Here is a 27,383-nt window from a genome sequence, read left to right as displayed (position 1 = left end):
CCCCACACACCTCGTTTCCCCTAGTTTCCTGGTGGCTGCTCTTCATCTCATCAACTCATAAATAGTGTAGGACCTCAGGCCTCATTCCTCAGGCCTCTTTTCTATCTACATTCCTTCCCTTGATATCTTGACTCACAGCTTTAGATGCCATCCTTGTGTTCATGACATTCTGATTTACATTTTCAACCTGGACCCCTTCCTTGGGCTCCATATTCAGATACCCACCTGCCTACTTGATATCTCCACCTGGATGTTTAATAGACATCTCAAATTAACATGTTCACACAGAGATCTATTTTCACAAACTTGCTGCTTGCACTGTTCAACTCTGTCCTTCAAGTTATGCTCAGGAAAAAAAACTTTCCAGTTATTTTATTTCCTACACTGTTTTACACTGTTTCTGGTCCCTAAGCTAATCCTGTCACTTCCACATTCATATTTTATCCAGAACCCAACAATTTATTGTTACTTCTATTGCTATCACTCTCATCAAGTCATCTTCACCTGTCTGTATTACTGCAATAACCTCCTGCTTTGCTCTTGTCCCTTTGCAGTCTATTTTCAACTCAGCAACCAGAGCAATCCTATATAATAAAGATCTAATATGCAAATGGTCATCACGCCCTCACACCCTCATGCCAGAACTGCTCAGACACTCAACACTGGGGAGAGAGGAATGGGGACCAGCCAGGTACAAATGAGCTCACAAGAGAGGAATGGGGACCAGCCAGGCTGCGGCCCGGGAGAGGGACAAGCTGCCCGCCCTGCGGTCCCGGGTGCCAGCGGCTGTGCCTGCGCCTGGGCCTGGGTGAGGGACAAGCTGCCCGCCCTGCAGTCCCGGGTGCCTGCAGCTAGGGCCTAGGCGAAGCCGCCTGCCCACTGTCCCCTGCAGCTGTGGCCGGCCCTGGCAAAGCCAGCCTGGGTCCTGGGTGCCTACGGCCAGCCAGAGGGAGGGAAGCCCAGGTCCCGGGTGCTTTGAGCGGCTGGAAAAGGGAATCCTGGGTCCTGGGTGCAGGGCAAGGCAGAGGCGGTTAGGGGTGATCAGGCCAGCAGGGGAGCAGTTAGGGGTGATCAGGCAGGCAGGCAGAGGTGGTTAGGGGCAATCAGGCAGGCAGGCAGAGGGGTTAGGGGCGATCAGGCAAGCAGGCAGGCGAGTGGTTAGGAGCCAGCAGTCCCAGATTGCGAGAGGCAGTCAGACATCCCGAGGGGTCCCGGATTGGAGAGGGTGCAGGCCACGCTGAGGCGACCCCCCCCCACCCCCGTGCATGAATTTCATGCACCAGACCTCTAGTCCTATTATAGAGTATGCTTCTTCTCTGCACAAAACCCTCCAATGACTCGACTAATTCAGAATAAAAAACAATCTTCATAAAATCATCCATAAGCCCTAGCTGGTTTGGCTCAGTGGATAGAACATCAGCTTGCGGACTGAAGCATCTCAGGTTCGATTTGGGTCAAGGGCACACGCCCAGGTTGCAGGCTTGATTCCCCAGTAGGGGGTGTGCAGGAGGCAGCCAATCAATGATTCTCTCTCATTATTGATGTTTCTCTCTCTCTTTCCCTCTCTGAAATCAACAGACATATTAAAAAAAAAAATCATCCATAAGTCCTCACACCATTTTCCCTGTTCCTTGACCTGATCCTCTATTACTTTGTCTTGTTTATTCCACATGGCTTCTCCCTCTGCTCCCATCTCTGAGCTGCTGCCCTTGCTCTCCTTTCTCTGCTCTGTATGCTTATCCCCAAGATATCCTCATGGCTTTCTCCCTGACTTCCTTTAGTTGTCTACTCAAATATTACCTACCTTTACAGTGAGATTTTCCTTGGCCACTCAATCTAAAATTGTGATATACTACCCACACATATATGAACGTTTATCCAACTTTGGTGCTTTCTCTCTCTTAATATTTGCTACTAACATACTAGTTTATTCATTCATTCATCTTCCCCATTAGAATGTAAGCTCCATAAGGGTAGAGATATTTCGTTTATTAACAATCAAGTCTTTAGTGCCTAAAACAGGTAATCTGTAAATATTTATTGAATGAATGCCCTTTTGTATAATTTGTATCTTCCATCAGATATTCTTGTATCTAGTACATACTTGTTATACACTATTTAGAAATGTTTGTTAAATGAATAGGTAACCCTTTCATTAAATCATTAAATAATATATGTAACTTTATTTATTTATTACAATTTTAGTTTCACAGCAAAAGTGAGTCATCATGCAGTATGGGTGGACCACAGGTGGTTTTTGTTGTTGTTGCTTGTTTTTGGCACATTCACCTATTGAAGGACAATCTTGGTTGCCTTTAAGTTTTGGCAATTAATAAAGGGGCTATATAAACATTTATGTGCAGGCTTTTGTGTAGACATAAGCTTTCAGATCATTTGGGTTAATACCAAGACATGTGGTTGCTGAGTCATTCCCACATATTCCACTCCAACACCCAGTCCCCCAAAACACAAAGCCTCTCCCATCATCAACATCTTGCAGTGTGGTACATTTGTTATTAAGCAAAGTCCAAGCATTAACCAACACTGACACATCATTATTAAGCAAAGTCCATACTTTACATTTGGTTTCACTGTTGTACATTTATGGGTTTTGACAAATGTATAATGTACCCACCAATATAGTATCATACATAATAATTTCATTGCCCTAAAATCCTGTGCTCCACCTATTGATCCATCCCTCCACACAAACCTGACAACTATGGATTTTTTTGTCTCCACAATTTTGCCTTCTCCAGAATGTTATAGTTGGAATCACATATTATGAACTTTTTCAAATTGTCTTCTTTCACTTAGAAATAAGCATTTAAGGTTCAACCATGTCTTTTGGGGGCTTGATAGCACATTTCTTTTTTTGGAACTGAGTAATATTCAATTCGTTTGGGTTAATACCAAGATATGTGGTTGCTGAGTCATATGGTAAGACAGTTTTTGCTTTAAAAACAAAACAAAAAAACTGTCAAATTTTCTTCCAAAGTGGCTGTACCAATTTGATTCATGCAAACAATGAATGAGAATTCCTGTTGTTCCACATCCTCACCAACATTTGGTATTGTCAATATTTTGGATTTTAGTCATTCTAGAAAATATGTAAGAGTGATATCCCGGTGTTTTTTCAAATTTGCAATTCCCTATAATGATGAGCATCTTTCACATTCTTACTTGCCATCTGTACCCACAGATGTGTATTCAGATATATTGTCTATTTTCTAATTAGGTTATTCCTTTTCTTAATTGTTGAGTGTTAAGTTTTTAGTTGACCCTTAAACAAGAGGTGGGGGTGTTGGGGCATCCACCACCCAAGCAGCCATAAATCTGGGTATAACTTAAGCGGGCCCTCCACCATAGAAATACACTTGACCCTTTAACAAGGTGGGTTTGAATCGCGTGGGTCCACTTAAAAACAGATTTTTAAAATCCCGTATTAGTAGACCCACAAAGTACAAAGCCAAGTTGTTAAGGGTCAAATGTATTTTGGATAACAGTTATCAGACATGTCTTTTTCAAATATTTTCTTTCAGTTTGTAGCTTCTCATTCACGTGACTGTATCTTTTTACAATATGTGATCATGCAGTATGAATTATTGGCTTTTTAATACAGCACTATAGCAATCATTTCCCAATTTGCTTGAGACTTCCCCATCACCAGTTTAAAAGGCTACAAAATAAATAATTACCACATTTCTCCCTCCACAGCCCCAGAGATTTTATTAGCCTCAACTTACAAGTGAGGAGAGGGTAATTTGCCTGAGGGTCTAGGTCTGCTATAAAGAGCTTAGAATCCTACCCCCTGGGTAACCCACCCCCTGGGTCCCCTGGGTAACCCACCCCCTACCACCCACCGGCGCTGTCAACCCCGCCGAGCTGCCTCTCCCTCTCCCGGTGGCAGACGTTTCTAGGACCAGGTAACATGTCCTCTTTCCAGGCCTCCCAATCCGCTTCAGAGTAAGGCTGGGATGCCAATGGATCTCGGATCTCGGGGTACGGAGCGCCGCGGCGCAGGGCGGCGCTCGCCCCCGTCTTCCTCCTCCGCGGGGGGAAGGGGTGGAGGCAGAGCGAGCAGTCCACGCCCCGCTGCCCGCCCCAGAGTTCGCTCATTTGAGGCTCGGGCAGCGCGGACACCGGACCCGGACCCCGGGGCGGCCTCCGCAGCGCGGCGGTCCCGGCCCACACCGTCAGGTGCCGAGCGTGCGGCCCACGGGCCGAGGGAGCGCTGCCCACCGAGCCGGGTGCGGTGAGCGCGGGGCCGGGCGGCCGCTGCGGTCCTGTCTCCCCGAGCTCGCCGAGCTGTCCCTGTGGACTCCGTCAGGCTCCGGCGTCCTTCCCGGGTGCGACCCTGCGAGGCGGCCGCGAAATCGGAGTAATTCCGGACCTCCACCACTTTCCTTCAGCCCCGAGCTTGGAGAGGTTTGCCGCGAAAACGAAAGTAAATAATTCCCGGGTGCGTCTAAGCGGAGGCTGCAGCGGCGAGTTCCGCGAACTGGGATGCCGGAAGGGGCGGGACTAAGGTGGGCGGGGCTCCCGATGAGTTGGGGGCGGGGCCCCGAAGTCGAGCGGCGAATGGCCCAGCGGGTGGTGGGCGGGGTCCGCGTCGCCCCCGGAAGTCGGTTGTGAGTGAGCCGGTATTCCCGGAAGTCGGGTAAGGTCCCCAGGTCTGGAGGGCTAGGTCGGCGGGCTCCTGGAGATCGGTCAGCCACAGGATCCCCGCTTGACTGTTTTAAAGCGAGTCGGGAGGACAACGGGAGATAAATGTTACCTAGTCCTAGAAACCTCCGCCAGCGCTCCCGGAATTCGGGTGCAAGGCTGACTGTCCAGGGCTCAGGCACTTGCTCCTCGGAGCTTTTGGTGTAAATCCGTACAAGGGCGGAGACCTCCCCTCCGGCCGCGAAAGCTGTGTGATGTTGAGACAGAACCTCCGGTTTTATTATTTTGGTGGGAATGATGAGCTTCCATTGCCGTTTCAGTTATTTACAGTCGCCGTAATAGGGTTAGTAGGTGGCTCTGCCTGGGACTTCTTACCGACCTTTGAAAGGACCTTTTTGTTGCACTTGGGGCCACAGGGGTTGCAAACCCAATCAAAAGCATTTCTGCATAATTTTAGACGTGAACTAGCTAATGGGAAAGAAGAGCCAACAGCCCCATTGACCAAAGCGGCTGATGTCATAGCCCTAGGAGGCCTCTTCGGTGGCCAGTGGCATTTGCTTTTACGAAGTGCAACGGAATCTTTTCAGGGTTTTGAAGAATATTAGTTCCATCCTTAAAAGCATTAAAAACCCGCTGGAAGTGTTTGTGTGTGGGGGAGTGGGGATGGGGTGGGGGGAGAGTAAGGGGAGACGTTGCTCTTTGTGTCCTGCTGATGGTTTGTCTCTTCCTGACTCAGAACTTTTATTTTTGATAAAGCCTGAGGCTGTTATAATCAACCAACTTTGCAGAAGTCCTTCCCAAAGTTGACTCAGAGCTTTGAAGAAATCAAGGCTCTGAGTCAACTTTGGAATGCAGAGTGACAGTACTTGATTTGCAGTTTGTAACCACCTGGTTGGTGCTAGATTAAGGAAGAAATGATAGTCAATTAGAAATGTGGAAAGCCGAAGCTCTTCTAAACACAAAGAGTGGAGACTAAGCCTGTTTAAAATCTAGGGTACATTGTCATCGTTATTATTACTGATAAAATAGCAATAACAATTATTTAATTTTCATTTTCCTCAATCTGCCCTATATTGACCACTAAAGATGTGTTCCATTTTCACGATTGTGAATATTATTAATAAAAGCTAATAAAAATTCTTCAAATACCAATTTCCAAAATGGCAAACTATTATTTGTTGCTTATTAATCCATAACATGTTAATACCATTAATATGATCTAGGGATTTGAAAAATATACCTTCCCATGCTTTGGTTGGATATTATACTCTGGCAAAGTGATTGTATTAACCTGTAGAATATTGATTTTGAACCATATATTTTCATGTTTTTAAAATTTAGTCTGTATATTCCTCATATTTCTGATTATAGCATACTTACGTAATATAGGTGAGCAGGACTATAAGATTAGGTACTTGCATCTGATTTTTAACAAGGGCAGGTTATAGTTTGCTATCTAGGTGAAGTAGCATGTTGTTAGTGAATTAACCGTGGAAGTTTGAGTGAAGAGTCAAAGGCTCTGCCACTTTCGGTGAATCATTCAACTCCAAATTTTAGTTTCTTTGTTTGTAAATTGGATTAATGAGACTGACACTTATTTCATGGTGTCACAATGTGCTAATGTACATGGTAATGTGGTTAAACTTTTTCAGTCTTGTCTCATGTTCATCATTTGTCTCTTCCTTGCTCAGAGTTCTCATTTATTTGGGGAAAGCATCAAGCTGTATAATCATAAAACTTTAGTGAAGTCCATGTTAGATACATGAGTAAAGTCAAAGTCCTATTAACAGGGAAAGGACAGTGGGTGGGTGGGTGGGTGGGTGGGGGCAATAATAGGTAAGCAACCAACATTTTTTTTGTCAGACTCATTATGGTCATTGAATTGAAAAAAATCATCCTCTACCCCTGAAAGGTAAATATATTTTCTAAAGCCTTTAAAAAACTTTTATTTATTTTTTGTTAATCCTCTCCCGAGGATATTTTTCCATTGATTTTTAGAGTGGAAGGGAAGGGGGAGAGACAGAGAAGAGAAACATCAATGTGAGTGACACACATCGATTGGTTGCCTCCACATGTGCCCCAACTGGGGCAGGTATCAAGCCTATAATTGAGGTATGTGCCCTTGACCAGAATTGAACCTGGCTCTTCAGCCACTGAGCCAAACTGGCCAGGACTAAAAAACTTTTTTATTGATGTACTGGTGACCCAGTGCAGGAATTTCATGCACATTAAAAGGGGATTAATTAGAGGAAATAATTTAATATTGCTCTTTGCCCTTTCTCTATAATAGAAGTGTCAGAGATGAAAGAAAATTAGTAAAATGTATATGAAAACCTTCCTCCTGTCAGAGTCTGGGGCTCACCATGGGACCCAGAGTCAAGTCCCCGTCCACCCACATGCACCTCAAAATTGCGTGAGACCCAGACCCGGCCTCCCCCACCTCCCCGCATTGGGCTAGATCCAGACCCAGCCAGTCCCAACCTTGTTAAGCCCTGCTGGGCAGGGGGCATAGCCTCAGGTCCCCTGGCCCGGCGCCAGGACGGGGGCGTGGCCTGAGGTCCCCCGGCCTGGCGCTGGGGTGGGGGGAGCAGCCTGAGGTCCCCTAGCCCAGCACCAGGACGGGAAGCGCACCTTGAGGTCCCCCGTCAAGCCCCATGGGGGGGGTGGGGGAGGGCGTAGCCTCAGGTCCCTGCTGATGGCTCGTTAAGGCTCCTTATGGGAACTTGACCTCAGCTGTGGGTGCAGACATCTTTGTGATGGAGTGATGGTCAATTTGCATATTACTCTTTTATTAGATAGGATAACATGTACAAAAAGATGCACAGATCATAACTGTATAGCTGTATGTAGTATCACAAAGTGAACATTACTCAAATTAAGAATATAGAGCATTGCTATCACTCCTGAAACCCCCCTTCTCATTCACTATCTCCCGTATCCCACCTAATATTAACCGCTACTCTGACTGTTAATAGCATAAATTAATTCTGCCTGTTTTGGGGGTATTAATTATTAATACTCATTTATATTTTTCCCTAGTTTTATTGAGGTATAATTGACAAACATTAATTGAATATAGGTTTGAATACTTTAATATACAGACTCAACTGCCTTATAGATAATTCATGAAATTTCTTGGAATTTTTAATCAGTATCAGTGGAAAACATTTGCTTCTCTGAGTCCCTGAATTAATACCCATTTATCCCACTACAATGGACACAATTAGTTGAAATTAGTTGTCATAACATGACATAACAGGTCAGTGTGCTTTCCTTAATTGTTGTGTAACATGGCTTTATAAGGTGGTTTATACCTGCCTACAGGCAGTGTTTCTATGACTCCTGGGTATGTAAACCACTGACAGGGCCTTCCTAAGATAGTCAGTGCTTATAAAGTTGAATTGTTAATGGAAGAAAGGGGAGTAAAGAGTAAAAATTAGAGATCATTGGAAACAATGGAAAAGTTCATAAGATTAGACTAAACCAGCAAAGGGCCAGACTATAAGGAGAATTGACTTGGGACGGGAACCACCCTCACAGAGTGCAGTGGACTCACCTGGAGGCCTTCACCTGAGCATCATGCTCCCAGGAGACACTTCAAGTCTTAGTTGTGTTGGCAGATTTGGGGAGGTAAGACCTGAGCTGAAGGAGAGATCCCAAATAGAACTCATAAAACTGAAGTTTTATACCCCAATAGGCATATTTCAGGACATGTTTCTTTAATCTGAGTTTTTCTTAAATGTTTTTAAATATTCACATATAACATCATTTTGAAGCCTGCTAGATGTATTTCAGAGTGTGGATGGGCCATAACTTATTCTTTCCTCTGTATATGTAAATTGCTCTATATGTTTTTTGTTCTCTGTAAGGTTACTGGGAACATCCTTGTATGTACATAATTTTTATCAGCATCTCTGATTTGATTCCTCAGAATAAAGAACTTTTGAGTGAAGGAATTATTTCCTTTAAAAATTAATTGTCATTATAAATGTAGTTTGTGTTTATTGTAGAAAATTGGTGAAATCTATTAAAAGTGTAAAGAAGAAAGTAAACATCCTGCCATCCAAATATATGCGTTGCTAACATTTTGGTGTCTTTCATTACATGTGTATCTAACTTACAGACTACAATTTTGAATGGCTAAATAATATTCCGTTTTATGAATGTGCCATAATTCACTTAACTGTACCCTTTATTTGGGTACAATTAAAGAATTCTTTAAAAAAAATTGTCCATTCAATGATCAACTGCCACATATCAGGTTCTATGCTAGGCACTGGAGACAGTGAGTAAGTGTTTCCTGCCCTCTGTGAGGTTTCTTAGAAATCTCAAATTACAGCTGTCTTAACTGTTTCAAGGGAGAAATACAGGGTTCTGTGGGAATGTCTAATGGGAAGACTTAGGCTGGCTTCCCTGAGGGTATGATAAAGGCTGAGACCTGAGGGATGAGTAGCATGTAGCCAGGAGAAGACTTACCTAAAGGGGTTGTAATGGATGAGCGGGGTAAAATACCCTCCTAAGTTAGGTTCTGTGTGCTGCAGAGGATCTACAGAAATGGAAAAGGAGGCCTCAAACAAATGCTGAAATATGTTTTATTTCTTACACACACACACACACACACACACACACGCACACTCACAAGGATTGGTCAGTGGAGAACTGCTGAGCAAAGTGATGTCAGCTGCCTGTTGCCATTTGCAAAGCCTAGAAAATGGGATGAATGTGGATGAATGTGGGCAGCTGGGCCAACCAGAGCCAGAGCCATAAAATAGGCAACAAATGTGTTTCCAAATATTTGTTCTTATACAATCCTTATTGGTCCTGTGACACCGTCATTATTTCCTTTTGAAAATGAGAAAAGTGAGGCTTATGTGAAGTATACAAGTCACAGGGCTAATAAATTACAGAACTAGATTTCAGTCATGAGAAAGGAAGGCCAGTGCTTTTCCCCCCATCATAATGGCCTCCACTCCCTCACCTTCAGTGCCTGCCTGGCCCTGTGTCCTCTCAGTCTTCATGAGTGAACAGCCTCCCTCCTCCCCCACCTCTGACCCACAGATGGGCTACTTTTCGAGGGTGCTTCCTCTTGTTTGGTGATGACTCACATTACAGGTGATGACTCACATTAGAGGAAGTTGGTCCATGGTGTCCTCTATTGTTTTGATATGTGCACGTGGTCAGGTGGGAGGGCCCACCCACAGCCTTTGTACAGGGTGTAGAGGCTGGTGACCTGAGCCCGACTGCAGCCGGCCACTGCACAAGACCACTGTCAGCCCAGGCATTTTCAGAAACCCTTCCAGGTTTCTTTCATTTTTTAAAACTACCCTGCTCCCAACATCCTATATAATAAAGAGGTAATATGCAAATTGACCCTCACACCCTTGCATAAGATGGCCACCCCCATGTGATCAAAGATGACCACCACGAGATGGCCAGCAGGGGAGAGTAGTTGTGGGCAATCAGGCCAGCAGGGGAGGGCAGCTGGGGGCGATTGGGGTGGCAGGGGAGCAGTTAGGTGTTGCTCAGACTGGCAGGGGAGTGGTTAGGGAGTGATCAGGCTGGCAGGCAGACCCAGATTGTGAGAGGGATGTCTGACTGCCGGTTTAGGCCCAATCCTACAGGGGATCAGACCTAAACCAGCAGTCGGACATCCCCCCAGGGGTCCCAGATTGGAGAGGGTGCAGGCTGGGCTGAGGGACACCTCCCCACAGTGTACGAATTTTGTGCACCTGGCCTCTAGTTTTATTATAAAAAACTTCAAAGTGCAAAGTTAAAAAGTTTTTACAGTGAACTCACACATATGCACCATTAACATAATTTTACTCTGCTTGCTTTATTCCTTAGCCATCCATCACTTATCCCTTTCTCTATCCACCAGTCTGTCTGCAAAGTAAGATAGATATCAGTATACTTCCCCCAAGTATTTCAGCATGCACACCACTTGCTAGAGTTCAGTATGTTTATACACTTTTCTTTCTTTTTTTTTAATATATATTTTATTGATTTTTTACAGAGAGGAAGAGAGAGGGATAGAGAGTTAGAAACATCGATGAGAGAGAATCATCGATCAGCTGCCTCTTGCACACCCCCTACTGGGGATGTGCCCGCAACCAAGGTACATGCCCTTGACCGGAATCGAACCTGGGACCTTTCAGTCCGCAGGCCGACGCTCTATCCACTGAGCCAAACCGGTTTTGGCTACACTTTTCTTTTGATGTAAAGTTTACCTGCAGTTCCTAAGAGTATTACCTGCTGAGTATTGGCCAATGCTTATGCCTTTATAACTCTAAGCCCCCATTGAGATGTTAAAACATTACCTTCACCCCAGAAAGTCCCCATGCCTCATCCCACTCAATCCTTACTCTGGCCCCAGCAACCAGTGTTCATTTAACAACACAGATTATTTTGACTCTTCTAGAACTTCATATAAATGGAATTATATAGTATACACTAAAGGCCCAGTGCACGAAATTCGTGCGTGGGGTGGGGGGTTGTCTCTCAGCCCAGCCTGCACACTCTCCAGTCTGGGACCCCTTGAGGGATGTCCGACTGCCTGTCGGATATCCCTCTCACAATCCAGGACTGCTGGCTCCCAACCGCTTGCCTGCCTGCCTGCCTGATTGCCCCTAACCGCTTCTGCCTGCCAGCCTGATCACCCCCTAACCACTCCCCTGCCAACCTGATCGACGCCTAACTGCTCCCCTGCCAGCCTGATTGCCCCCAACTGCCCTCCCCTGCCTGCCTGGTCACCCCTAACTGCCCTCCCCTGCCAGCCTGGTTGCCCCTAACTGTCTTCCCCTGCAAGTCTGGTCTCCCCCAACTGCCCTTCCCTGCAGGCCCGGTTGCCCCCAACTTCCCTCCTCTGCAGGCTTGGGTCCCCCCCAAACTGTCCCCCTTTGCAGGTCTGGTCCCTCCCAACTGCCCTCCTCTGCCAGCCTGGTCACCCCCAACTGCCCTCCCCTGCTGGTCTGGTTACCCCTAACTGCCCTCCCCTGCTGGCCTGTCCACCCACAACTGCCCTCCCTGTTGGCCATCTTGTGGCAGGCATCTTGTGTCCAAATGGGGGCAGCCCTCTTGTGTGTTGGAGTGATGGTAATTTGCACATTACTCTTTTTAGTAGATAGTATTCTTTTGTAAAAGGCTTTACTCAGCACAGTGTATTTGTGATTCACTCACATTGTTGTGTGTATTGGTAGTTTGTTTCTTCTTATTGCTGGGTAGTATTCCATTGTATGAATATACCACAGGGGTTTTTTGCCCATTCTCTTATTGATAAATAGCTGTTTCCAGTTTGGGACTATTACCAATAAAGCTGCTATGAACACTGTACAAGTCTTTTGGGACATATGTTTTCATTTCGCTCGGCTTGGAATTGCTGGGTCATAGTATAGGTATATGTTTAGTTTTATAAGAAACTGCCAGACCTTTTCCCAAAGTGATTGTACAGTTTTATGCTCCCACCAACACTATGGGAATTCCAATTGCTTCATATTTTCGCCATTATTTGTATATTCTGGTGAATGTGTAGTAGTGTCTCATGCTGCCCCATGAATTTTTATTCATTATTTCAATTTAGGGAAACAATGAATACAGTGAATGGAAGAAGAGTAGAAGGATGAAGCAGATAGTTCTTCTTTGAAATTGTATACATTGTATACTTCATAGCATCGATGTACAAATTCTCCAAATCCTCATCCTTTTCACATCTTCCTGTTCTTTTAGATAGTGCATTGTTCTTTTTATAGTCTTCAAATTCCTTCTTATGTTCATAACTAGAGGACTGGTGCACGAAATTCATGCATGGGGGGGTCCCCTCAGCCCAGCCTGCACTCTATCCAATCTGGGACCCCTTGGGGGATGTCTGACTGCCAGTTTAGGCCCAATCCCGGGAATCGGGCCTAAACCGGCAGTAGGACATCCCTCTCACAATCCTGGACTTCTGGCTCCTAATCGCTCACCTGCCTGCCTGCCTGGTCACCCCTTACTGCCCCCACCCCTGCTGGCCTGGTCGCCCCCAACTGCCCTCCTTTGCTAGCCTGGCCACCCCCAACTGCCCCCCTCTGACGGCCTGGTCGCCTCTTACTGCCCCCCCCCCTGCCGGCCTGGTCACCCCCAACTGCCACCCCACCCATTGGCCTGGTTGCCCCATGCAGCCTGCTGATCAGTCGTTTGGTCATCCCTCACTAACCCCCCTGCCAGCCTGGTCGTAGGCAGTCATCTTGTGAGGGTGTGCGGGTCAATTTGCATGTTACCTATTTATTATATAGGACTAGAGGCCTGGTGCACGAAATTCTCCAATCTGGGACCCCTCGAGGGATGTCCGATTGCCTGTTTAGGCCCAATCCTACCTGGACATCCCTCTCACAATCCAGGACTGCTGGCTCCCAACTGCTCGCCTGCCTGCCTTCCTGATTGCCCCTAACTGCTTCTGCCTGCCAACCTGATCACCCCCTAACCACTCCCCTGCCAGCCTGATTGATGCCTAACTGCTCCCCTACCAGCCTGTTTGCCCCTAACTGGCCTCCCCTGCCAGCCTGGTCACCCCTAACTGGTCTCCCCTGCTGGCCTGGTCACCCCTAACTGCCCTCCCCTGCAAGCCTGTTCCCCCCAACTGCCCTCCCCTGAAGGCCTGGGTCCCCCCTCCAACTGCCCTTCCCTGCAGGCCCGGTCACCCCCAACTTCCCTCCTCTGCCGGCCTGGTCACCCCTAACTGCCCTCCCCTGCAGGCTTGGTCACCCCTAATTGCCCTCCCCTGCAGGCTTGATTGCCCCCAACTGCTCTCCCTTGCAGGCCTGGTCCCTCCCAACTGCCCTCCCCTGCTGCCCTGATCACCCACAACTGCCCTCCCTTGCAGGCCTGGTCCCTCCCAATTGCCCTCCCCTGCTGGCCATCTTGTGGTGGCCATCTTGTGTCCACATGGGGGCAGGATCTTTGACCACATGGGGGCAGCCATCTTGTGTGTTGGAGTGATGGTCAATCTGCATATTACTCTTTTATTAGATAGGATAGAGGCCTGGTGCATGGGTGGCGGCCAGCTGGTTTGCCCTGAAGGGTGTCCCGGATCAGGGTGGAGGTTCCCTTGGGGCGTGGGGCGGCCTGGGCCTGGGGCCTGTGGTGGTTTGCAGGCCAGCCATGCCCCCCGGCAACCCAAGCAGAGACCCTGGTATCTGGGATTTATTTATCTTCTATAATTGAAACTTTGTAGCCTGGAGTGGAGCCAAGCTTTCTGTTTGCTTTGTGGCTGCAGCCATTTCTGTTGGGATTTATTTATCTTCTGTAATTGAAACTTTGTAGCCTTAAGCAGAAGCCAAGGCAGGCCAGGGCTGCAGAAGCTTGGCTTCCTCCATCGCCGGGGGCAACCCTAGCTTCCTGCTCTCTTGAGCTCCATGGCTGCTGCCATTTTTGTTGGGACTTATTTATCTTCTATAATTGAAACTTTGTAGCCTTAAGCAGAGGCCAAGGCAGGCCAGGGCTGCAGAAGCTTGGCTTTCTCCATCGCCGGGGGCAACCCTAGCTTCCTGCTCTCTCCAGCTCTGTGGCTGCTGCCATTTTTGTTGGGATTTATTTATCTTCTATAATTGAAACTTTGTAGCCTGGAGTGGAGGCCTGGGCTGGCCAGGGTGTGGGGAAAGCTTGGCTTCCTCCATCGCTGGGGAAACCCAGGCCTCCCTCCTGCTCTCTCCTTGGCTGTAGCCATCTTGGTTGGGTTAATTTGCATACTCACTCCTGATTGGCTGGCGGATGTGGCTTGTGGGTGTGACAGAGTGATGGTTAATTTGCATATTACACTTTTATTAGATAGGATTACTTTAGAGCTATTTGGAAATTTAATTATCCATAGTGCCTAATATTTGGCTGAGTCTGGTTCATGATGAACTTTTTATTTGTGTTTTATAATTTTGGAAAGGGAGTTCACGTTAACTTAGTTCTTTATTTCTGGGAATCTTGACTGGCCTGGCTAGATTGCGTTGTGTTTGCGTTAGCATTATAATCCAGGGATGCCATCAGTCTGTGACCACTTTCTATGTAAAAGTTCTTGGTTTGGGGAATCATGGCTATAAGAATCCTGGCTACATTCAAAGCTCAAGTCTATTTGAGGACAGGCCCAAGGTTATGAATTCACACAGACATTTTTTATACCTCAGGCCCAGTCTGAGTTCCTTTGCTAATAGACTGCTTTTTTCTAGTCCATCCTTTCACAAAGGGTAGGGGAGCACACCGAGGAGTGCTGTATTAAGGGAGATCTTTCTTTCAACCCTCTTCTTGCATTTCCTGACCTCAGCTCTTGTCCCATCTGGGCTTTGGTCCCTGGCCTCTGGATAGCAAGTTAGTTGTGCCCAGAGGCTCACTGTCTTAGTCAGTTCACTGCTAGGAAAGATTTCAGACTGGGGATCTTAAACAAAGGACATTTATTTTTCACAGTTCTAGGGACTGAGAAGTCCACCATCAAGGTGCCAGCAGACCCATGTGTGGCGAGGGCTCCCTTACTGGCCATCTTCTTGTGTCCTCAAGTGGTGGAGAGAGAGAAAACTCCCTCCTTTCTTTGATAAGGAAACTAATCTCCACCTTTCCGACCAAATTACCTTCCAAATACCCCACCTTATACTACTACTTATTGGACTTCAATGTGTGAATTTGGGGGTGGCCCGAACATTCAGTCCACAGCAGCTACTGTGTGGGCCCCGGCTTGTGGCCAGTGCCCTGTTTGCGTTCAGTCCCTGGGGTTTTCCTTCCTGCTGACCTAGCTGTGCATGGGAATACGTGTTTGTATTGTGTTACCCAACATATATGGGTCCTTTGTAGCAGGAGGGTGTTCAAACTTTTGTAGTCCTGTATGTTGCCAGCAATGAAAGTCTAAGGAATCAAATTGTGGTCTTCTGTGAGTCTTAGAAATATGGGGAAACGTTCATTATAAGTCTATCCTCAAAAAATCGAGGTCCACCAAACACATGGTTTTAGTATAATGAGTTTTTTGCACTGAGATGGTTTCTTGTTTTCTTTACAGGGCACAGCTCTGAGGTGAAGAAAAGGTGGTGTGTTTTTGAGCATTCTGCGCATCGGCAGGAAACCAGACATGTCTTTGGATGACATTAAGATGAAATCCAGTGACTTCCTGGATACGGAGCACCTAGACAGCGGGGGCTTCGGGAAGGTGTCCTTGTGTTTGCACAGATCCCATGGGCTCGTCATACTGAAGAAGGTGTACACGGGGCCTAAGCGAACAGAGTGAGCGGGGAGTGGGGCAGGTGGACCCGCTGTGGGCTGGCCCCAGGGGGCGGAGGCTGCGGAGGTACAGGGCTGCGGTGGGGAAGGCTGGCACTGGCTTTAGAATGAGGCAGACCGTGGTGTAAGTGTCAGCACACGGGCGCATGTCCAACAACCCTACAAGGTGGTTACTCTCCCTGTATAGCTGACAAGGATTTTGAGGCTGGTTGATGAAAAGGTTACAGCTGGTAAATAATGGACGAGAAATGAAGGGAAGAAAGTAGACAAAGCCCAGAAGATCACAGTTCAATTCCCAGTCAGGGTACATGCCTGGGTTATGGGCTCAATCCCCAGTGTGGGGCGGGCAGGAGGCAGCTGATCAACGATTCTCTGTCATCATTGATGTTTCTCTCTCTCTCTCTCTCCCTCCCTTCATCTCTCAAATCAATTTTTTAAAAAAGTACTTTTTTTTTTAAAGTAGACAAAGGGAAGGAGATCAGGGTGCTGAGGAAGGTGATGAAAAGGAAATGGGAGAGATCAGTGAAAATAGACTTGCTCCACATGTTTGGTGAGGATCAGCCCCAAGTACGGAAAAGAAAAGAAAGTGGTTCATTACTTAGCGGTTCCAGGAACTCTCTGTTCAAAACAGTTGGTAGTGCTGTTTTACTTCCCCTTCTTGCCACAGTGGTTATGAGAGAGGCTGCATTTTCCTTACACTGTCCAGCACCGTCCTTTTCTTGGACCGTGTGTTGTTGCTGCTCTTCACGTTACTGTTCTCTCGTTGGTTCAGCAGTGTGACATTTCTTAAGGGCTCACTGCCAGCCGCTGGGAAGGAAAAACCACTCTGCCTTCTACAGCTTGTAGTCAGTGCCTGGCAGAGACCAGTACAAAAAGCAGTGACAAAAGCACATGTGCCAGGATGCCCTGGAGACATGGGCTGCACTGGCGACGGCACAAAGGGAAGAGGAGCTAACCCCCCATCCTCACAGTACCTTTCCCTCCCACAGGTACAACGAGTCCCTCCTTGAGGAGGGCAAGATGATGCATAGACTGAGACACGAGCGGGTGGTGAAGCTGCTGGGCATCATCATAGAGGAGGGGAACTACTCCCTGGTGATGGAGTACATGGAGAAGGGCAACCTGATGCACGTGCTGAAGGCCGAGGTACGGCTCCACCCCACAGAGCCCATGGTGACTGTGCGCTTGTCTGAGATGGCTATGCTTCGTGTTCTTTTGTAGATGTTGGTGAAAAATAATCCTTTCGCAAATTGTTAGATATTTTGGATTTTCTGGTCAATCCCTCATTAAATCCTCCGTGACTCTCCCTGCCCAGAGGGTGGCCGGGCCCTTCTCTCCTCCCTGCAGACAGTCGTCTGGGTCCCTGCTGTCAGCCACTCTGAGATCCACAATTCAGAGACAGGCCCTGTCTGCATGAAGCACAGGGTCTGATGAGGGGTGTATGCACAATGGATAACAATCACATATTAATTGATTGATTAAAGAGTGTATTCTATAAAGGCCTGTATGAGAAGGAGTATTAATGATTGCACATTGATACCATTTAAGAAACTTACAGCTTAAATGTACAGCATTAGAGGCAACAACACTGGAGAAGAAAGACTTAAAACAGGAAAATAACAAGTTTACCAAAACCAAATAAGTCTAAAGCACTTTTAAAAGTTTATGTATCTGTAAGAGGAAGGCCTTGTGCTAACTGCTCAGGAAGCAGTAGCAAATAAGACATAGACTAGTAAAGGGGGCAAATAGTGTGTGATGTTTTGATAGACCTCTTCATTGTGTGCTATGGGAACACGGAGGAGAGAAACATGCTCTAGCATGGGGCAGGTGGGAAAGGATTCCAGAAGGAGGATGCTTGAGCCAAAATCTGAAGGACAAGTAGCGGTTTTGAAGCAGAGAATTAGGGATAAGTGTTCCAGGCAGAGAGCATGGCATGTGCCGAGGAACGGGAGTGTGCCAAATTTGGGAAACTGCAAATAACTAGGTTTGGCAAAGCATAGATTGCCTGTGGGGGTGGTGGGATATGATTGCCTCTATGGCAAATATCCTCCACTTTTCCGTTTTCTCCCCTGGCCTCACAGCTGCCGAAGCTATGGCAGTTCTTCTAAGTCACAGACATCTCTCACGAATACCTGTGGGAAAGATACAAGATAATCACTTGTACACATTGTATTATCATTTGATCAGGTTGCTCTTCTCTCCGAAACTAGGTAAGATCAGGTGCATGAAGGAAGCAGGCAAAGATACGGTGCACTAACAGGCTCAACAAGAAAGTCAGGAGGACGGAGGGAGAGAAACAGAAAGAGGGATGTGAAGGGGATCCACAGTGCTTGCTCAGAATTTTTTCCTAACTGCAAAAGTACACCGTGGAAGAAGGGAGGATCTCTGGCCATTTTTGTAGGTGGTGATCAGGCTATAAATACTGCCGTTCAGCTGCGGGATGGGGCAGCTATGGTTTGGGGGCTTTGCTTGGGAGTCTCACTTCCAGCATTTCAATGTTTCCTGTTTACCAACAACCAACAGGCACATACATTTTTAGGAAGCAGCCTGTTTGTAAACTAGGGACTGTGCACTCGCACACAGAGTTTGTTTCACGATGTTAAGCAAATCTAATGTTTAACTACTCTAAATAAAAACTGGAATTCTCTATATTAACATAGTTGTTCATGTAACTAGAATACAATTGTAAGAATGACCTGAGAGTCTACAAAACCTGAAGTGCCTGATAAAGTCACAAAATAGATATTACATTCATTTCAGCATTAAGGACCTTATATTATCTCATTGATTACTCTTTCCATGTTTCTAATCAGTGTAAGCACAGTCCCTTGTATTTTTTCTTCTAATATTATTTCATGCACACATTTCCATGACATTTTTCACATATTTAATGCATAGTAGAACATCATATTAATATACCATAGAGAATGTTTGTTTTTTGTCTACTTATCCATTCATTCACCAAACATTCCAGGATGCTAGGTAGTAAGCATACATGCTAAACAATAATAATAATAATAATAATAATAATAATAATAATAATGTTTTATTCTCAAGGAGCTTAATTGTATATCATTTTTATATATTAGCATATTGTCATGGAAGTTTTAGTTTTACACTGAAAAACACACCATTAATACCCTCAGCACCTATGGCGAACTCTTCCTTCAAAAGGGGACTGTTTTGCAATGTCCGCCGTGCTGCAGAGCAGAGAGGAGGCAGGTGACCGCATCCTCACGTGCAGCCCCACTACTCCCGAGTGAAACAGATGCTTTGGCGTGTTTGATTGCCTTTCCATTTCATACACTAATGTTACTTGTTTTAGATCAGCATCCCCCTTTCTGTAAAAGGAAGGATAATTATGGAGACCATTGAAGGAATGTGCTATTTACATCGAGAAGGTGTAATACACAAGGACCTAAAGCCTGAAAATATCCTGGTGGATGACAACTTTCACATTAAGGTAAACCGTCATCCAAAGCCTGTAGAAGCTGGGGTGGTTTTGGTTGTGACTCTTCACTGTAGATCCATGTTTGTACACGGTGCCTCTAAAGGAAGACCTGCCTCAGTTTCTCCTGGTGACGGTGGTGCCAAGGACTGAAAGGAAAGACACAGACTTGCTGGAGTTTATATTTTTTACGGATCTGTGTGCTTTCATCTGCATTTTTGATGTTTCCTCTTGAAAACTCCCAACTCTTTTCATCGCAGGGAAGGAAATGAGAAAGGGATTTTGTTGTCGTTCACTTTATATTTAAGTAGGTGGGGTCATCATAGCTAATTGGTTCTGGCAGCAGGGATCCAAGTGCAAAAATCTGAAAGGGGAAGCGGCCTAGGGGTAAGGACTGTGGGACTGCTTTCGCAGGTGTTCCTCTTTGCTAGAAGATTCTTCTACGCTTCATCCTCGTCTTCAATGGGTTCTCATTCCTGTCTTAAGAGGAACGTTCCTTCTTTACGTTAATAACATATCTGTTATGTTAGAGTCTGTGGGTTTTACATAACCACGTGCTAGAGTTCATCCGCAGATGCTGGATTCCTAGAGGCAGAAGTGAAACTGTCGCCTTTGATTTCTCGGTCACTGTCGTTTTGCGCTGCCACTTCTCTCCGTTTTTGTGTGTGTCTGATATTGTGTGTTTTTCTCTCTGCTTTTTGTCAGTTTTTCTCCTCCTTCCCCTCCCATCTTCCCTTAGATTCAGTTAAGGCTACCAGCTCAAAACCCGTAGCAGCACAGCCCTCTCCGCAGTGTCTTTGGGACCCTTGGAGACTAGCATCCATGGACCTTCGGATACCGTTTTGGAAAATGGAAGGTGCAGTACCTCATCACTGTCTGCCATATAAGCATGCTCAGAAGAAATTACCGTTTTTCCTCCAGAAATAGTTGGAAAACATAGGCAGAGTCAGTGAAATATTAAGACAAATGTGTTTTGCTGTTCATGTCAGAAATGTCTTCTGTTTCACCTCCTTTCCTCCCCTCCCACCACCTGCTCTAGCAGATTTCCTGTTTTTTCCAGTTACATAAGAATTGAGATACCAGAACTTCACATGGACATTTCTTAGGGGAGGTTTTCTAAATGACTGAGGAAATACAAAGTTTCTGAGTCTGTTCAGAAGTAGCTATTTTAACACTATCCACTCCAGCCATTTCTGGAAAGTTCACTGTACCTCCAATCTATTGGATGAGCCCCAAATTTCAAGACAAATCTGATCTGCTTGTCATTTTCGTAGAACAATCCCGTTGGTTTGATCACTTGCAGATAGCTGACCTTGGCGTTGCATCCTTTAAGACGTGGAGTAAGTTGACTAAAGAGGAACACAATGAGCAGAGGAAAGCAGACAGTCTCTCTAAGAAAAACGGTGGCACCCTCTACTACATGGCGCCCGAGCACCTGAATGACATCAACGCCAGGCCCTCGGAGAAGTCGGACGTGTACAGCTTTGCCATAGTACTGTGGGCAATATTTGCAAACAAGGAGCCATATGAAAGTAAGACATTTATACAGGAGTGGGATTTGGGTATTCATCAAAATCATTAAATGAGATAATGGCCTTCAATGAAGTCAATTAAAATTTATAATGGTTTGTTCTTTTAATGTCTGTCTTACCCATTAGACTTTAAGGTCCACAAGGGCTGGGACCACATCTGATTTATCCTTTTCCATTTCCCAACTATCTGCACACACAGTGCCAGAAACATAGTAGGTGCTCAATAAATGATTATTGACTGAATGAATAATCTCAGTTTAAGTATCAGGGGCCACAGGACAAACAGGAGCTGTGATAATGCATCTAAGCTCAGGAGGTGCTGGGAAATTCCAGGACTCTTCCTGGACAAGAAAGCTTGCTGACTTCTGCGTGTGAGGACTTACCCTTTCGTCCTACAAGGCATGCATATCAGACAACTTGCATCCATTCACTCCTTCATTCAAGAGTTATTTCATTTCAGAACCTCTATGGGCACTTTAACCAGAATTGAGACTGTAAAGATGAGACAGACATGGTTCATGTAGAACAGATACATAAGCAGTCATTCTTCAGTGTGTTAAGTGCCTAAACTAATAGACATTTTCCTACCCATTCTTCTTTGGGTGATTATGAGCTCCCATGATTCAATGATCACCTCTTTGCCCATGTCTCTCAAATCTCTTATCTCTAGCCCTGGCCTAGAGATCCACTTGTCTGTTAGAACTATTCCATGTACCAGAGGAACCTCAAAGCAGCATTCCCCCAGACAAATTCATCTACCTGCTCTCCTGTAGCCCACTCAGCTTTGTAGCTCTTGTTATGTTCAGCGATGGCATCATCACCCAGCTGCTGAGTTGCCCAACCAGAAACCTTAGTCATTCAGCCTTGTTCCTCATTTCCCACATACAATCAGACATCCAAACTTACAAAGTCAAAGTATATATATGATTCAAGATACACCTTCAATCCACCCACTTCTTTCTATCACCACTGGACTCTATTTAGTCAAACCCTTTGCATTTCTGCAGTAGGCTCCTCATATGCATCCACCATTCACACTGCAGCCCAACTGGTCATCCCAAAAGAAAATATGATCATCTCACTCATCTGTTTTTAAAAAAAATTTTTACAAGACTCTCTGGGGCCTTAAAGATAAAGTTCAAATTCCTCAGTATGCAATACTAGGTCCTTTCTGATTTGGCTTTTGCTTCTTTCTCTAGCTTTACTCCTTTTTTTTTCCCCTTAGGCAATATGCTCAATTATACTGAAATACTCATAATCCCTGGGATACATTATAATTTACAGAACCTCCAATGTATTTATATCCTACTTCCCTAGCCCATAGTCATCCTCTCTGAGAACTCCTTCCCCATTTCTTACCTGGATAACTCCTTATTTTTCTGGACTCCACAAAGCCTTCTCTGACCATCTGGTGAAGGTTGCATTCTCAGAACCTTGTATTTACTTCTTGAGTAGCAATTATCACTCTACCTTTTAAGTCACTCATTAATATTCCACTTGTTCTACCAGGAGGTAGCTTTCTTGTGAATTCTGTCTTTCATCTGCAGAAATTAAAATGTTGTGTGGCTCCTTGCCACAGGGCCCTTCTGCCCCTGTCAGATGAACAGCTTTACTTTTATAAAAGCATGTCCCAGCCAGAGAGATTAGTGGCCGGAGAAGAGCAGGACCTAAAAGAAAGTCTAAACGGAGGCTCCTCTTTGCTTTACAGATGCTATCTGTGAGCAGCAGCTGATCATATGTATTAAATCTGGGAATAGGCCACATGTGGACGACATCATTGAGTTCTGCCCAAAGGAGATTATCAGCCTCATGAAGCAGTGCTGGGAGGCGGACCCGGGAGTGCGGCCAACATTTCCTGGTAAGGGCGTCTCTTAGGACTGTGTGCAGTCACCGATGTGGCGGTTTTCCTAGTAAGATGTCAGAAAGTTGCTTTGAGTCTTCAAAAAACTGAGTTCCACTTGTGAGTTCAAACTGATTTTCTAGATTTCAAACATTTTTTCTTCAATGAAAAGATACTATCCCTCCCAAAATTTAATTTGTTTTATAATTAACTTTTTATAAATTGTGTTAAAATATACATATCACATTAGTTAGCATTTTAATCATTTTTAAATATACAGTTCAGTGGCATTAAGTACATTCACAGTGTTGTGCAACCATCACTCCCATCCATCCACAGAACTTTTCCATCTTCCCAAATGGAAACTCTGTCCCCATTAAACACTAATTCCCCTACCCCAGCCCTTGACAGTTACCATTCTACTTTCGGTCTCTATGAATTTGACTACTTTGGGTTCCTCATTATAAGGGGAATCATACAGTATTTCTCCTTTTGTGACTGGCTTATTTCACTGAGAATAATGTCCTAAGGTTCATCCATGTTGTGGCAGGTGTCAGAATTTTCTTTTTATTGTTGAGTGGTATTCACTGTATGCATATGCCACATTTTGTTTGTCCATTCATTTGTTTATCCATTTAGACTTGACACTAAAAGTAGAATCCATAAACAAATGGACTCCCATATGCATACAGTGAATACCACTCACATGGGTTTGTCCCATTCCTCATGTTATTAAGGATCTCGCTAAGATCCTAGAGGCAGAAGAAAGAAGAAAATTGGGTGAAGAAAAAATAAATAGTAGGAAATAACTTAGGAACCTTTAAAGCATTTTGCCCTCCTGTTTCTGCTCTGAGAAAACAGAAATGAAGCCCCACCTACCACTTAACACCAGAGGATTAGAAGGGTCCTTTGATTTAGTGCCTATTTTCTTATTTGCTCAGTCAGCCTAAATCTTCTCCTGGCTTGACTTCTTTTCTTTCATGCCTTTTTCACGTTTTAAAAATTGAAGTTCCTATTTTGAGATAATTGTAGATTTATATGCAGCAGCTGAGACAGAGAGACAGCCCATGCTCCTTTTACCTGGTTTCCCCCAATGATACATCTGGCCAAACTATAGCACAGTGTTACAGCTGGGATATTGGGAATGATACAGTCAGATACAGAATATTTCCATTGCCACCAGCGTCCCTCAGGTTGTCCTTTTTATTTTTTATTTTTTAAATTTTTTTTAATTAAGGTATTATATGTGTACATATCTTACCATGCCACCCCCCACCCCACTCCCATATATGCCCTCACCCCCCAGAGTTTTGCATCCATTGGTTATGCTTATATGCATGCATACAAGTCCTTTGATTGATCTCTTATCTCCCCCACCTCTCCCTAACTTTCCCCCTGTAATTTGACAGTCTGTTTGATGCTTTACTGTCTCTGTATCTGTCTTTATGTTCAAGTTTATAATGTTCTTTATTATCCATAAATGAGTGAGATCATGTGGTATTTTTCTTTCATTGACTGGCTTATTTCACTTAACATAATGTTCTCCAATTCCATCCAGGTTGCTGCAAATGATGAGAATTCCTTCTTTTTTATGGCAGCATAGTATTCCATTGTGTAGATGTACCACAGTTTTCTGATCCAGTCATCTGCTTACGGGCACCTAGGCTGTTTCCAAATCTTAGCTATGGTGAATTGTGCTGCTATGAACATAGGGGTGCATATATCCTTTCTGATTGGTGTTTCTAGTTTCTTCGGATATATTCCCAGGAGTGGGATTACTGGGTCAAATGGGAGTTCCATTTTCAGTTTTTTGAGGAAACTCCATACTGCACCAGTCTGCATTCCCACCAGCAGTGCACGAGGGTTCCTTTTTCTCCGCATCCTCGCCAACACTTGTCGTTTGTTGATTTATTGATGATAGCCATTCTGACAGGTGTGAGATGGTACTGCATTGTTGTTTTGATTTGCATCTCTCGGATAATTAGTGATGTTGAGCATGTTTTCATGTGTCTCTTGGCCTTCCTTCTGTCTTCTTTTGAAAAGATTCTATTTAGGTCTGTTGCCCATTTTTTTATTGGATCATTTATATTCCTTTTATTAAGTTGTATAAGCTGCCTGTAGATGTTGGAGATTAAACCTTTATCAGTGATGCCATTTGCAAATATGTTCTCCCATGCAGTAGGCCTTCTTGTTGTTTTGTTGATGGTTTCTTTTGCTGTGAAAAAGCTTTTTATTTTGATATAGTCCCATTTGTTAATTTTCTCTTTAGCTTCCATTGCCCTAGGGGCAGTGTCAGTGAAGAATTTCTTTTGGCATAAGTCTGAGATTTTGCTGCCTGTGGATTGCTCTAGTATTTTTATGGTTTCCCGTCTTATGTTTAAGTCCTGTATCCATTTTGAGTTTATTTTTGTGTATGGCGTAAGTTGGTGATCAAGCTTCATTTTTTTGCATGTATCTGTCCAATTTTCCCAACACCATTTATTGAAGAGACTGTCTTGACTCCATTGTATGTTCATGCCTCCTTTGTCAAATATTAATTGAGCATAGTGGTTTGGGTCGATATCTGGGTTCTCTATTCGGTTCCATTGATCAATATGTCTGTACTTGTGCCAGTACCAGGCTATTTTGAGAACAGTGGCTTTGTAATACAGCTTGAAATCTGGTATTGAGATCCCACCTACTTTATTCTTCTTTCTCAGGATTGCTGTGGCTATTCGGGGTCTTTTTTTATTCCAGATGAATTTTTGGAGAGTTCTTTCAAGGTCTGTGAAATATGCCATTGGTATTTTAATGGGGAGTGCATTGAATCTATAGATTGTTTTGGGTAGTATGGACATTTTAATGATGTTGATTCTACCAATCCATGAACATGGTATGTTCTTCCATCTGTTTACGTCTTCCTCTATCTCTTTTTTCAGTGTCCTGTAGTTTTCCATGTATAGGTCTTTTACCTCCTTAGTTAAGTTTATGCCTAGGTATCTTAATTTTTTTGGTGCGATGGTAAATGGGATTGCCTTTTTAGTCTCTCTGTCTGTAAGTTCACTATTGGTGTATAAAAAGGCCATAGATTTCTTGGCGTTAATTTTGTATCCCGCTACATTGCCGAATTCATTTATTAAGTCTATTAGTTTTTTGACGGAGTCTTTCGGATTTTTTCTGTACAATATCATGTCGTCTGCAAATAAAGACAGCTTTACTTGTTCTTTTCCAATTTGGATGCCTTTTATTTCTTCTTCTTGTCTAATTGCAATGGCTAATACTTCTAGTACTATGTCAAACAGGAGTGTTGAGAGTGGGCATCCCTGTCTTGTTCCTGTTCTTAGGGGAAATGGTTTTAGTTTTTGCCCATTGAGTATGATGTTTGCTGTGGGTTTATCATATATGGCTTTTATTATGTTGAGGTATGAGCCTTCTATTCCCACCTTGTTGAGAGTTTTTATCAAGAAAGGGTGTTGGATTTTGTCAAATGCTTTTTCTGCATCAATTGATATGACTCTGTGATTTTTATCTCTCAACTTGTTTATGTGATGTATCACGTTTATTGATTTGCGGATATTGTACCATCCTTGCATTCCTGGGATAAATCCTACTTGGTCATGGTGTATGATCTTTCTGATGTACTGCTGGAGCCGATTTGCTAGAATTTTGTTGAGGATTTTGGCATCTATATTCATGAGGGATATTGGTCTGTAATTCTCTTTCATTGTGTTGTCTTTATCTAGTTTTGGTATTAGGGTGATGCTGGCTTCATAGAAGGAGCTTGGAAGTGTTCCTTCTTCTTGAATTTTTTGGAATAGTCTGAGGAGGATAGGTTTTAGTTCTTCCTTGAATGTTTGGTAAAACTCTCCTGTGAAGCCATCAGGCCCCGGGCTTTTGTTTGCCGGGAGCTTTTTGATGACTGCTTCAATTTCGTCCATAGTTATTGGCCTATTGAGCTCTTTAGATTCTTCTTGATTGATTTTTGGAAGGTTATATTTTTCTAGGAATATGTCCATTTCCTCCAGGTTGTCCAGTTTATTGAAATAGAGTTGTTTGTAGTATTTTGTAACAATCCTTTGTATCTCAGCGGGGTCTGTTGTTATTTCACCTCTTTCATTTCTGATTTTGTTTATTTGGGTCCTCTCTCTTTGCTTCTTGGTGAGCCTAGCTAGAGGTCCATCAATCTTGTTTATCCTTTCAAAGAACCAGCTCTTGGTTTTGTTGATCTTTTGTATTGTTTCTTTGGTCTCTATGTCATTTATCTCCGCTCTGATCTTTGTTATTTCCTTCCTTCTGGTTACACTGGGCTTTTCTTGCTGCTCTTTTTCTAGCACTTTGAGTTGTAGGGTTAAGTAATTTATTACCATTGTTTCTTGTTTTTTGCAATAGGCTTGTAGAGCTATGAACTTCCCTCTCAAGACTGCTTTCGCTGTGTCCCATAGATTTTGGATTGTTGTATTTTCATTGTCATTTGTTGCCATGATGTTTTTTATTTCTTCCTTGATCTCTCTGGTGACCCAGTCCTTGTTTAATAGCATGCTGTTTAGTCTCCATGTGTTTGATTGCTTTGGATTGTATTTATTGTAGTTGATTTCCAGTTTTATGCTGCTGTGATCTGAGAAGATGCTTGATATAATTTCTATCTTCTTGAATTTGAAGAGACTTTGCCTGTGACCCAGCATATGGTCTATCTTTG

At 44.4% G+C, this 27,383-nt stretch overlaps 1 protein-coding gene across 4 annotated transcripts in view; it reads left to right on the top strand.

Annotated features, from left to right (window-relative positions):
* The first annotated feature begins 4,126 nt into the window (after positions 1–4,126).
* Positions 4,127–27,383, top strand: part of RIPK1 (receptor interacting serine/threonine kinase 1) — a 54,526-nt gene continuing 31,269 nt past the window's right edge. Inside the window, exons 1-6 of one of the 4 annotated variants that reach the window (XM_054721551.1) lie at positions 4,127–4,447; positions 15,671–15,891; positions 16,878–17,034; positions 19,214–19,351; positions 20,640–20,868; positions 22,577–22,726. In XM_054721551.1, the coding sequence (XP_054577526.1) occupies positions 15,740–15,891; positions 16,878–17,034; positions 19,214–19,351; positions 20,640–20,868; positions 22,577–22,726 (826 nt within the window). In that variant the 5' untranslated portion in view covers positions 4,127–4,447; positions 15,671–15,739. Of the gene's footprint in view, positions 4,463–4,555; positions 4,661–15,670; positions 15,892–16,877; positions 17,035–19,213; positions 19,352–20,639; positions 20,869–22,576; positions 22,727–27,383 lie in introns of those variants that run through there. The other 3 variants (XM_008159926.3, XM_054721552.1, XM_054721553.1) reach the window with 3 other exon arrangements.

The sequence above is a fragment of the Eptesicus fuscus genome, chromosome 9 (assembly GCF_027574615.1).
Source record: "Eptesicus fuscus isolate TK198812 chromosome 9, DD_ASM_mEF_20220401, whole genome shotgun sequence".
Classification (NCBI taxonomy): Eukaryota; Metazoa; Chordata; class Mammalia; order Chiroptera; family Vespertilionidae; genus Eptesicus; species Eptesicus fuscus.
Note: the sequence above shows the minus strand (reverse complement) of the source record. Positions and strands in the feature narration are given on the sequence as shown.